Genomic DNA, 13,362 nt, shown 5'->3' on the forward strand with positions numbered 1-13,362 from the left:
AGCCATTCCCAGATTGATGGGCAATCTCTCAGATTTCACTTCTTTGCCATCTCCAAAAGAGCTGCCATAAATATTTTTGCACCTCCCTAAGAGTTTGCTTTGCTTAGTTTAAATCCCTTGCTTAATTTACCCTCCTTCTAATTTCACCTTTTTCCCTCTTTCCTTTTTTTTTTTTGGATGGGAGAAGGCAAGGCAATTGGGGTTAAGTGACTTGCTCAAGGTCATACAGCTAGCATCAAGTGTCTGAGTCTGGATTTGAACTCAGGTCCTCCTGACTCCAGGGCACCACCTAACTGCCCCCACCTTTTTCCTTCTTGAGAGAAATGAAATTAATTTCTGTACCCAACTCTGTGTGTGTGTGTGTTCTCTCCTTTGGCCAGTTCAGATAATAGTGACATTCAGGTGCTCTCTCCATCCCTCCTTCTTTGTTTGTATAGTCTTCTACTTGTATACCAGAATTATGTAAGATAATTTTCTCTTGACTTTTGATGGGAGGTTTCTTGGGGCTCCTGGTGTCAGTGGGGTCTTTAGGATTGCAGCATCTGTGATAGTCTTTGGGAAGGAAGTTAGGGTCTGGTAAGTGAGGGAGGCCCCTTGGGGCCATGGAAGATACTGTTGGGTGTATTAGAAATATGCTTGACACTGAAATTCAGGTATCAAGGGCAATTTATTGTCATTGAGGAAATCCAAAGGAATTGGTAAATGTTCCTGGCCAGGAGTGGACTCCACCCTTCTTTAGGAAGAGAGTGGAGAATACAGGAGTGAGACCAGCTTTATTCTGTTAGACTGACACAGATTGATGCACCATCAGCTCAGTACCTCCCTTCAGAGAATTCTTCCCTACACGCTCCCCACATGCAACTCCTTGGTATGTGCCCCCACCAACATGCGTCCCATGTTCAAAAATGGCTGAAAATGCCTCCCTGTGGGTGTGTAAGGTAATATTCAATTAGCCAATTAAGCATGCATGGTAGCCATTTTCTCTTCAACCCTGACCATTCTCTGGCCAGTTTAGACCAGTTTTCCTAACATCCTGAATCTGTGGTTTCTGCAAAACCACAAATTTTATTCTGATAGGCTGGGGACCCTCATCCTGGTTAATTTTTACTCCTTCTTTGTTCAGGCTGACACCTCATCAATTATTCTGTGGAACTTAATTAACTCTTCTGTGGAAACCTAACTTTCCCTAACTTTTACCAATCTCTCCCAGGTATGAGCAGGTATCTTTCAGAGCTGTTATAGGAATTTCCTGGCACCTGTTGTTTGCTTCTGTTTCCTTCTCCTTCCTAGGCATGTAGCCAAAGGGTGTCAGGGGAGTTTATCAGGGAGGTCCCTGGTTTCTGAGTCCATACACATTAATAAATCCATGTATGTTTTTGCCACATACAGGAGTTTAGAGGGGACTGAGAAGTTCAGTTGAGTCTGTGGGTGGGATTCAAGCCCTGGGTTCAAGTTTAGGTTTGGCCACTAACTCTCTGCATAACCTTGAGCTAGTCACTTAATTCAGTTTCTGGTGAATACCCAATATGTGCAAGAAACTTGGTCTTTCCAGACCTCAGTTTTCCTCTTCTCTATAATGGTGAAGATAAGGCATGGCTCGTCACAGAATGAATATCTACAGTGAAAGGTGATGACTTTGTCCAGGTCCCACCATTCATAGATGCTCTGTCTACTTCCTGGTACTGTTAAGACGGGGTGAAATGGTGATGGTGATGGTAATCATTGCTGGTGATGCTGGTTCTCTTTGTATTCTCAGTTGTTAACAGAGTGCTTTGCACATAGTCAGTACTTCATAAATGCTTGTTGGACTGAGTAGCATTAGTGGTGATGGAGCCATGATGATGGTGGGGGGTGGTGGTGCCCTGAATGATAGAAAGTTACACTGAAATGATTGTTTTTTGATTATCCTCTTAATCTCTTCTTAAAAGAGGGTATCAGAAAACATCTGACTGCTAATAGCACAGGGCCTCAACCAGGAGAGGGTCGATCAATGTCTGTTGAATTGAATAGCCGTCACAGAAGTGATGACCTGCAGCTCTCCACTGATAGCTATGTTGATGTGTCCTAGGGACAAAAGCAGAAACCTCCCTGGCATGTTTTGCCATGATATGCCCCGTGCTGTTGGCAAGATGACTGGTGACAGTCTGCCCTGTGACCTCTAATGACAGTGTGACCTATTCCTTTTTTTTTTTTTTTTTAGGAATTTTCTGGCCTCTGTGGTGCCCTCTTCATTGTGTTTGGGACTATTGGTGCTTTTGTCCTTGGCCTCTATGTGGACAGGACCAAAAAGTTCATTGAAGCCACCAAAATTGGTTTCTGTCTGACTACGTTAGCTGCCATCGCTTTTGCCGTGGTAAGTGTCCATCCTATATGTTTTGCATGATTTCACATGTATAATGCTTGTCTTCTCAATGCGGGGGGAGGGGAGAGACTAGAGAGAGGGAAAGAATTTGGAACTCAAAGTAAAAAAAAAAATGGAAGTGTCTACCCTAGGCCATAATGGGGACAGAGGGATCTTTGACGTCTTGCTGATGGAGACCAGCCCCTGGGGCAGGACTTGGGTATGGTTTTCTTCTTTACCTCTGGGGAAAGGGAACCCATTAGGCAGGTCATGGACCTGGGAAGGACTCTTCTCAAATTCATGACCAGGATGAGAGAAGGAGAGGGGATAGGACAGGGTATAAGGGTATATTCTGGGTCTCGTCAGGAAGGGGCTTCAGAGGCTAGGCCTAAAGAGATGAGTCAGTGGCCCCAGATGTGACAATGATACTCCTCAGGTCCAGGTTACCAAGGGGCAACAACAGGGATGGTGGAAGGGTGGTGCTACAGGCAAGGGAGAGGAGGAGAAAAGGTGATACTGGGATACGGACAACAGGGATGGAGGGATAAGACTATATTTGTTGTCATTCAGTTGTTTCAGTTGTTTCCAGCTCTTCATGACCCCCGTTTGGGGTTTTCTGGGCAAAGATACTAGAGCAGTTTGCCATTTCCTTCTCCAGCTCATTTTACAGATGAGAAAAATGAGGCAAACAGGGATAAGTGACTTACTCAGGGTCACACAGCTAGTGAGTGTCTGAGGCCAGATTTGAACTCTTGAAGATGAGTCTTCCTGACTCCAAACCCAGTGCTCTATGCACTATGGTGCCACCTAGCGGCCCTATATACGACATTCATAACTCATTCTCACAACAGCCCAATGAGGTTGGCAAGGCATGGCTTGTCACAGAACTATGCAGTCTCTTTCCCTCCCCTTCCTTTTTCTTCCCTTCTTCAAGTCTTGGTTCAACCTCTGTCTGATTGAGAGTGCCCTTCGCTGTTCCTGATAAGGGGTAATGTGATCATGGTCAAGTCATCTAATTCCTCAGAGCCCTGGTTTCCCCATCTGTAAAATGGGGAAAGGGAATAAGGCTTTGTTAAGTGCTAGGCCCTGCGTGAAGCACTTTACAAATATCACCTCATTTGATCCTCAAAACAACCCCAGGAGGCAGGTGCTTTTATTATCCCAGCTTTACAACTGAGGCAGACAGAGGTTAAGTGACTTGTGCAGAGTCACACAGCTAACAAGTGTCCAGGCCCCAGTTTGAACTCAGGTCTTCCTGACTCTAGGTCTAGCACTCTATCCACTGCTCCACCTTGCTCCTCTTTCACCCACCTTACAAGTCTGTCGGGAGGATCAAACAAGACGATAGATCTTCATGATATTCTCCAGATATAAATATCAGCTGTTATTATAGTTGTGGTAGGGAGCTTGCCACCTCCCAAGATAGGCTTTTGAGTAGCTGCAGTTTTTAGGAAGTTCTTCCTAATTTAAGTCTGCATTTCCCTGATTGATTGAGGCTTTTGAATTCTGATTTTTCAAGTGATGATTAATAGTTTGTGTCTCCTTTTAGAAATCATCCACGTTCTTTGGTTATTTATCCACTGACAGGCTTGGAAGCACCTGGAGAAGAGCAGGGGACTATTGGGCTATCACGCTAGTAAATTTGTGCCAGTGCCTTCTTAAGCCAATACATCAGATTTCCTTCAGAAATATTTAACAAGAAGGACTTTTCTTCCTTCCTTCCTTCCCTCCTTTTATTCCTTCCTTCCTCTCTCTCTCTCTCTTTCCTTCTTTCTTTCTTTCTTTCTTTCTTTCTTTCTTTCTTTCTTTCTTTCTTTCTTTCTTTCTTTCTTTTAAAAAAGGGTTTTCTTGGTACTTTTAAAAGAAAATCGAATTCATTTCCCAGTGACTCTCCTGCGACACAGACAGTTAAGCAAGACAAAGGATAGATTGGCGCTAAACTTCTTGAGAACATTGTCTGGGTCTGCCAGTGCCATCTTTGCCACCATCCTCTTCTCTTCTCAGCCTCTCATCATTTATCTTCTTTTTCACTGCTCTGTGAATGCTGGTGTCTCCAAGGTTAGATCAGAGACCTCCTAATCACCAAATGCAGTGACTGCTTCTCCATCCTTGACCTCTCCTAGCATTTGAAAAGATTTGATCACCTTCTGCTCCCAGGATTATCTCTCCTTTCTTGGCTGTCTGGGTTCTTCTGCTTTTAAGGCCATTTTTTTTCTCTCCTTTGCTGTTCACAAGGATTTCTCCCTAATCTGTTTTGTTTTTAAATTTTGGATACCTTGGGTTTTTTGTGATTGTTCTGCAAAATCCATTTATTTTTATATAATTTTGTTCCCAGGGCAGCTAGGGTGGTCCAGTGAATAGAGTACTGGGCCTGGAGTCAAGAAGATTCATCTTCCTGAGTTCAAATCTATTCTCAGACACTTACTAACTGTGTGACTCCTGGCAAGTCACTTAACCCTGTTTGCCTCAGTTTCCTCATCTGTAAAATGAGCTGGAGAAGGAAATAGCAAACCACTCCAGTATCTTTGCCAATAAAACCCAAATGGGGTCATGAAGAGTCAGACATAACTGAACAATATCAAATTTTGTTTCCAAAATAAAGTCCTTCCATTTGTTCAGTAAACTTTTTTCTTTTCCTTTAAATTGAGATCAATACACCATTCCTTTCTTTTAGCACCTTATAACTTTAAAAATATTTAAATAATTGGTCCATTTGGAATTTATTGTCATAAAGGGCAGTCAAAAACATTAATACTATACTATGTTATGCTATGCTGTACAATTCAATAATATATAATGTAACATATTATACTATGTGCCAGGCACTGTGCTAAGCATTGAGGATACAAATATGAAAAAAGAAGACAGACCCTGCCCTCAAGGAGCTTAAAATCTAATGGAGGAAGATAGTACCCAAAAGGAAGCTGAAAAGATGAGGGTAGGGGAAGGAATTTAATTCTATGTAGTTTTGTCACACTGATATCTAGTTATTCCAAAAGTTATTTATTGAACCTGGTTCCTTTCCCCAGTGTTTTGTAATGTTGCATTTATCAAACATTGAGCTTTTTTATATATTTTGTTCTACTTCTGGATTTTCTATTTAGTTCCATTGATTGTTTTTCATATTCAGTATATTTTGAAATCTGCTTAAGTCCCTCTTTCCTCAACTTTTTCATGCTTTGCCTTTATATTCCTATAACATTGTTTTTCCACATCAATTTTATTATAATTTTATTTATTTCTATAGAGAAGCACATTGGTATTATGATTCATGTTGCAATGAACCTAAGAGTTGAAAGAACAATCCTAGACGTCATCATGCTGATTTTATGGCATCTCAGAACATGGCAGAGAGGGCTTCCTTCTTGAGGTCCAGAGTCATCCAAAGGGATTGGCCCAGCAGTCCACATGGGCATAAATAAGGGAAAGAAAACTGACTATTCCCCAGATGCTGACATGCACTTAGTTGGATAGTCCATCATGCTAGTTTCTCAGTACATCTAGCTTGGACAGGCACCTATCAGTCAGGGGTTTTTAAACCAGAGTCTCTGAACTTATTTTTCATTTTTTAAATTTGGTATCTCTATTTCAGCATACTTAGTTTCCTTTGCAATCCTCTGTGTTTTATGTTACACATTTAAAAACATTATTTTGAGAAGGTAGTTCCTAGGCTTCACCAGGCTGCCAAAGGGGTCCGTGCTATAAGTGAACAGTGGGCCCAAAATTTAATAATGATAATTGTAATATCAATAGCTAGCATTTATATAATTCCTTAAGGTTTGTGCAGTGCTTTGAAAATATTATCTCTTTCGATCCTTACAACAATCCTGAGAGGTAGGTGGTATTATTATCCTATCTTACAGATATTAATAACAAGTAACATATGCCAAGAACTGTGCTTACTATGTACCAAGCACTTTGCTAAGCTGTTCACAGTTATTATCGCATTTGGTCCTTATAACAACCATGGGAGGTAGGTGCTATTATGACCCCCATTTTACAGATGAAGAAACTGAGGCACAGAGTGATTAAATGACTTGCCCAAGGTCATGTAGCTAGTGTCTGAGGCAAGATCTGAATTTGGATCTTCCTGACTGAAAGTCCCATGCTTGTCTATTTCACCACTCGCTTTGGATATGTGGCAAAGTGAATTCTTTTTCTCTTTCTTTCTTTCTTTCTTTCTTGATCTATCTACTCAACAGACATTTATCTTCAGGTAAAGGTTGCATTATGTGGCCACTGAGGTCCCTTCCAACTCTGAAATTCTGTGACCCTGCATCCATGCATGCCTCCACTGTCTTTTGAGTCATCAGCAATTTTGTGTTTTTTGGAGATTGTGGTGTTCCATGGTTTGTAGCCATGTTACATTCCTGAAAGACTATAGGTATTAAAAAAGAAAGGGTTTGTTTGTGAAGAGGTGGCTTAGAAGCATTGAAAATACCACACAGTTTCTCAAATGTGATCCAGTCCATTCTCTTTCTACTGTGCAATTCTGTGCCTAGTTTTATTATCTTATGTGCATCCTATCTTCTCCACAGGATAGGCATTAAACTTGGTTCTCTCTTAAACTTTCTCAAAGATAAAGGTTCATTCACTTGTTCTCTCAGGAAAGAAATTCTCCTAGTCTTTTCTCTTTGTGCCTTCCATGGTCTGTCTCTAGCCACGATTGTCTAATTCAGGTTCCCTACCTCTGGTCTAACCTTTCCAGATGACAGTTAAACTATAGTTCTCTCTTTCCTTCAAGGTATAGTAACAAAATAGCCAAGGTCTGTGTGATAAAAAATCTTGCCAAACTTGAGTAGTGTAGTTCTTAACTCCCTAGGGTATATCCCAAGGTCAGTTCCAAAGGCTGACTTTGAAGTAGGATTTTTTTCCATGAGTCCTTTGACCTTTGTTGTTTTCAACTACAGTACTTAGAAATTTGCTGGAAAACTGATTCTGGGAACAAAACTTAGTTCCTAGGAGTTTTCTAAATGTTTTGCTCCAACGTCTTTGGACATTTCTGTTCCTTTAAAAAAAAAACCTCGTTGTGACCATGATTGATGCTTTTTGACAAGTGATGTCTTCCTTCCTTCTGGCAGCTTCAAGGACTTTTTCTTTGTTGTTTTGAAGTTTAACGATGAACAGACTAGGCTGGTCGAATTTTGAATTTCTCTGTTGGGATGCCATAGATTTGATTTGCAGAGTGTCACATTAGGAAAAAAAACTAGTTCTGGGAAATATCCTTGTGCAAGTTCCTGGAAGCTTTTTTTCTTTTCTGTCTTTCCAGGATCCTCAAATCCATCACTTCCCAATCTTCTTCCAACTGGGTGCTTTTCTGACCTTGTTTTGTCCTTCTAGTTCCTTATATGTCCCTGTGTCTTCTACTACCCTAAGCTTACTTTTAGTGCCCAGATTCTCTGTGCTGTTCTCCATCTTGCTGAATTTTGTCATCTCTTCTTGAGATTTTGGGGGTGGGGGAGCTGCATTCATTGCATTCACATTAATGCCTCTCTGGGTTTTTATTTGCTGGTTTTAGCACTTCCTTTAATTCCTTAAATGTGTCTATTATCTCTTTGGTAAGTGCTTAACACAGTGTTTGGCACATAATAAGGACTTAAGAAATTATCATTGGTTGTTTGATTGTATTTCTCAGGATTGTTGTTGTTCAGCCCTTTTTGTCACGTCTGATTCTTTGTGACTCCATTGGCGTTTTCTTGGCCGAGATACTGGACTAGTTTGCCATTTCCTTTTCCGGCTCATTTTGCAGATGAGGAAACTGAGGCAAACAGGGTTAGGTGACTTGCCCAGGGTAACAGCTAGGAAGTGTCCGAGGCCAGATTTGAACTCTGGAAGATGAGTCTTCCTGACTCCAGGCCTGGCACTCTATCCACTGTGCTATAACGTTATGTTTTATACTATTTTTTCTTTGGAGGCAGTGGGGGTTAAGTGACTTGCCCAGCTGCAAGCACTGTGGCACATCCAGGATAGCCTGCTAGCACAGATTCTTTGATCTGCTTTTAAAGGAAAGATAATCTTTAAAGGGGTCAACAATCTTACTTTAATTACATTCACTAGTTCAGGGTAAAGGTCAGCACCCTGAACATGGAGAAAATACAGGCAGAGAAATTAGCACAAAGATCAACAGACAGGGCTCCACTGTTTGAACAAGGTAATACAACTGCCTTCATACACCACCGGATCGGGGGAGTACATATACATCTAAGTAGTCAGGGGGCTCTGAACAAACAGCCGCTCAGAGTTCCGTCCAGGGAGTCAAAAGGTCCTTCTCAGAAGTGAATCCTCAAGGCAAAATACCAACCTCAGAATACATATACACTTCTCAGAGCCAGAAGGCATCACAACCCTCATGACTCAGTGCTTAATTAACTTAGTACCAAAAGGTGTGAAAGCCTTCCTATGAGCAAGTCTCCCCCTAAGCAAACTTCCCCTTTAAGCAAGTTTCTCCTTGGGCAAGTTCCTCTCCCAGTGGGTTCTGTGTGATTCAGGATGCATCACAGCTATGAACTGGAGCTCAAAGCAGTAAGACCCATGTGGTCACATAGGCCTATTAATAGACAGGGAAGATCTTCCTATCCCATTAACATTACACCAGCATTGCACAGCTGGTAAGCGTCTGAGATCAGATTTGAACCCAAGTCCTCCTGACTCCAGAACCATTGCACCACCTAGCTGCCCCTGTTTTATACTACTTCTGCAATTTCCATTTGCCTTTCTTCTGTTTCTTTTCATAAACTCCATAATATGTGCTTTATTGTATAGAACCATCCTTCAGATTTCTCATTGTCCCTTTGCTTACTTTTAATATACTTGTGTGAATTTCTAACCATTTTGTTTCATTTTGGAGTTTTTGTTTTTATGTTTGAAGGGAATTGTGAGGATGCAGGCTCTCCTGTGGCCTTTGACTTACATTTATCTGGAAGGCCATCCCTTATCATATTGAGACAAAATATGCCTCTCTAAAACTGGCACCTTTCCCCCCTATTTCTGGAGTACTCTAATCCTCTCTTCTCTGTTATAGGACTTCAAATATTCGAAAAATTATTATGCTGCTATGAAATGTTCTCTTCAGCCTCCACTTCCTTTAACTGATACTCTTATGATATACAATTAAGCCCCCTTGCCATCCTCTAGATGCATTCCACTTTATCAGGAGTCTTACTAAAATGTTTTGCTGAGAATTAGACACAACAGGTCTAGACACAGGCTGGCTCAGGGTGAGAGTATGGCAGGGCTGGTGATAGCACAGATCTGATATAAGCTTCTTGAGAGCAGGGATTGTTTCATTTTTCTTTGTATCTCCAGCATCAGCATCCAGAACAATGCTTAATAAATGTTTGTTGGTTGATTGGCTATCACTCCCTTCACTCTGGATATTATGCTTCTATTAATAGAGCCCACATTTAGGCTCTTTTAATAGACATGTGCTACCATGGCACACTTTGGACATATCGAGCATCTGGTTTGTTAAAACCTCTGGATCTTTAATTTTTGAATTATTATCTAGCCATGCTTCCCTCATTATGTTATTTATGCCATTGAGTTGGTTTTTTTTAGGACTCTTCATTTATCTCTATTAATTGCATCTTACTAAATTAGGTCTATATCCTGGGCTCGAGATCTTTTTAAAACTTTTTAATAAAAAAGTGTTACTGAAACTTCTCTTAGACATATCAATAGCAACAAAAGGATTTTAAAAAGAGCAAACAAAATAAAACCAAAGAGAGAGTAATAGCTTACGTGCTCATCTTTTCCTGTTATTTGCTGATTCTTTACCCCAAACTCCAAGCTACATATACTTACTTTAGCATGGTAAGAACCAAGCCATCCTTCCCATTTTTGAAGTCCTTTAAAATTTTTTTGGAGTTATTTACCATGGATTTGTCGTGGTAATTGCCATGCTTAATCACCTGTCTGTAGTTGGTTTGTTTATTTCTTCCCTTTATATGCGTTGTCTCACTTCATATGAATTACATATGTGTCTTTTTTTTTCAGCCAAAGGAAAACAAAGTTTATTAAAGATTCACCGTATTGGGTAGTCTTAGTTGGGATGCTTGTTTTCACAAGTGAGCCAGATTCAATCTACTGAGCTAGATTGAATCTGAGCCCCTTCATGGAGGCAAGATGAAACGTATATACAGAAAGATTGTAGGAGGGACCTAAGGGTGGTCATGTAGTCTGAGCTGACTAGAGGACAGGTTTAGGGAAGGTCTTGGGGAGGAGTCTAAGGAGGATCTTGATGGGACTGGGGTGACTAGAGGTCAAGACTCCAGGAAACAAGAGAATGGGATTTTGATGGGATCCAGGGTGGGAAGAAGCTGGAGGCTTCTCCTAGGTATAGATTTAGGGCTAGATAATGAAAGGGTTATGGCCTCAGGCAAAGGCCAGATCTAGTGGGAAGATTCAAGGAGAGTTCAAGGGGGTTCCCAGAGACTGTACCCCGATCATTCTTCCCTCAAACAAATGGGACCCAAATTCTTTTGGGTTCAGGGTCAAAGGTCTCGGCTTCTGAAACTGCTTTCGGCTGGCAAGAGGTGTAGAGCTGTCCCAGCCTCAATGGATATATAGATATTCTCATGTTTGAATCCTTGACATTTGCCATTTCCTATGGCACAATAGTATTCTGCAACACTTAGCTTTTGTTTCTAGCTTTAGGGGGTTTAGGAGGGATATTACAAATAGTGCTGCTAGGAATATTTTTTTTTTATCCATAGTTCTTTTTTCTCCATCAGGGATCTCCTTTATCAATAGTCCCAGTACTGACCCCATCAGGTCAAAGGGTATGACATTTTAATAATTCTTATTTATAATTCCATATAGCTTTCCAGGAAGGCATCAACGGTGGAATAGCATGCATGTTTTATCAAGAATGCCGCAGCACTAAATTTTATTATAAGAATCCTATTGAAATCATTTTGGATCCCAGTTGTTTCATTTGGCTTATTAGCTTTGTGTCATCCCACCAGTTTGGTGAGGATAGCATCTATGCCTTCATTGATAAAAATATTGAGTAGCACAGAGCCAAGGACAGATCTCCGGGGACACCACTGCCCTGCCTCCCAGTTGAAATTATTCACTATATCTATGGCCTCATCACTGAGCCAGCTCTGAGCCCACCTAATTGTACCAACATGTAGCTCACACTTTTTCATCCCATCCACAAGCAAAGCACTTTGTCAAATGCTTTGCTGAAATCTAGGTAGAATCACCACTTTTTCTTAGGTACTTACTATTTTTTTAAGCCCCCTACTTCATAGCATTTCTTTGGTTTATTAACCCAATAACTCTGTCAAAATGTGAAATAAGGTTAGGTCTGGCATGGCATGTTTTCACAGAATGGGAATCATAAGACCTCAGTAGAAGATAATGCAAAGGCCAGTGAGTCCAACTTCAGACTGAAGGTCTCTGAGAGCCACTGTGCTGACCTCATTATTGTAGTCCTGTGAAACCTGGAGAGTCTACCAGTACCATGCCAGAAAATTGAACCACCTCTCTAGTGAGAGATAGAAAGCCTGCTTCCTTTCAGTCCTCTGAAGTCATAACTGGTTGTTGCCCAGGTTGGAGGCCTGATGTCTTTCAGTGGTGCTTTCCTTCATTTTTTTTTAGTTATTTTTTTTAAAAATTGTCTTCCTAGTTCTATTTACTTCACTCTGCATCAAGTCATACAGGTCTTCCAAAATTTCTCTGAATTCTTCACATTCATCATTTCTTATGACATAGTAATATTCCTTTACACTCATGGAGTATAAACAATTTGTTTAGCCATTCCCCAACTAGTCAATCCCTTATAGGCATACAAAAAGTATTGCTGTAAGTATTTTTATGTACCTTTCCCTCTTTTTTTTTTTGACCCAGGCAGTAGATCCCTATCCCCATTTTTCCCCACCCTCTTTCCCCCACCACCGTAGCAGTGGGAATGGGGAATAGCTCTGATGGGTGCTTCAGTGCTGGAGATAACAAAAGCCACATTCTCACATTTAAAGAGGCCCACGTGATGGATTCCCTTTGAGAAAAGGGACTAGTGTACATGGTTACCTTTTAGTGTGAGAAGATGTGGCTTGTTCAGTATTTGTGATCAGCACACAGAACCACATGTGGTATCTGGAGATCATGGAGTCTGTAGTAAACGACATTCAGCTATGACATAGCTGAGGCTATTTAGTTAAATAGTAATCGAGTCCAAGCTTGGTGGCTAAAGGAAGCAGTGCTTAGAAATATGAGTACAAAAATCCACTTTTGGTGAAGCCATAAATCTTGCATTTGGCCAGTTGGACTGTTCTGAAAGTCTTAGTGAAGGTTATTTAGCTCTAACAGTATATAGCAAGCTTTGGTAATGCCTAGGAACATTTATAAAACTTTCTCCGCTGATCCAAGGCCCCCGTGTCCAAAGGCACGTGTATCTATGAATTATGACCAGACTCGAGGGTCAGTCTCTTAGCTTGGGGTTAAAGGTCAGTCTGCAGACTCAGAGGCCAGCCTATGGTTGATGTTTGGGGATCTTTCTGTGGATCTGGCCTTTTTCTCTTGCTAAATCTTGAATTGATAAGGACTTTTGTAACAGCAACATTGTGCGATGACCAACTTTACTGATAGATTTAGCTCTTCTCAGCAATATGATGATCTAAGACAATTGCAAAAGACTCATGATGGAAAATGCTATTCACATTCAGAGAAAGATCTATGGAGTCTGAATGTAGATCGAAGCTGACTATTTTCACTTGCTTTGTTGTTTTTTTTTTCTTTCTCATTGTTTTTCTCTTTTGTTCTGATTCTTTCCTCCCAACATGACTAAAGCGGAAATGTATTTAATATGACTGCACATGTATAACCTTTATCAGATTGCTTGCCAACTTGGGGAGGGGAGAGGGAAGGGAGAGAGGGAGAAAAAATTTGGAACTCAAAATCTTATAAAAAGGAACATTAAAAACTATACATGTAACTGGAAAAAATAAAGTACTTTTAAGTGGGAGGGAAAAAGAAATTAGAAAAAAGAGAAAGAATAAAAAAGAAAAGGATTTTTG

At 40.8% G+C, this 13,362-nt stretch overlaps 1 protein-coding gene across 2 annotated transcripts in view; it reads left to right on the forward strand.

Moving 5' to 3' along the window:
* The window catches only part of SLC49A3 (solute carrier family 49 member 3), a 55,557-nt gene that overhangs the window by 38,497 nt on the left and 3,698 nt on the right, over positions 1 to 13,362 (forward strand). For both annotated transcript variants that reach the window (XM_036763796.1, XM_036763797.1), the window contains one exon: positions 2,201 to 2,353. In XM_036763796.1, the coding sequence (XP_036619691.1) occupies positions 2,201 to 2,353 (153 nt within the window). The remainder of the gene's footprint in view (positions 1 to 2,200; positions 2,354 to 13,362) is intronic.

This window comes from Trichosurus vulpecula, chromosome 6 (assembly GCF_011100635.1).
Source record: "Trichosurus vulpecula isolate mTriVul1 chromosome 6, mTriVul1.pri, whole genome shotgun sequence".
NCBI lineage: Eukaryota > Metazoa > Chordata > Mammalia > Diprotodontia > Phalangeridae > Trichosurus > Trichosurus vulpecula.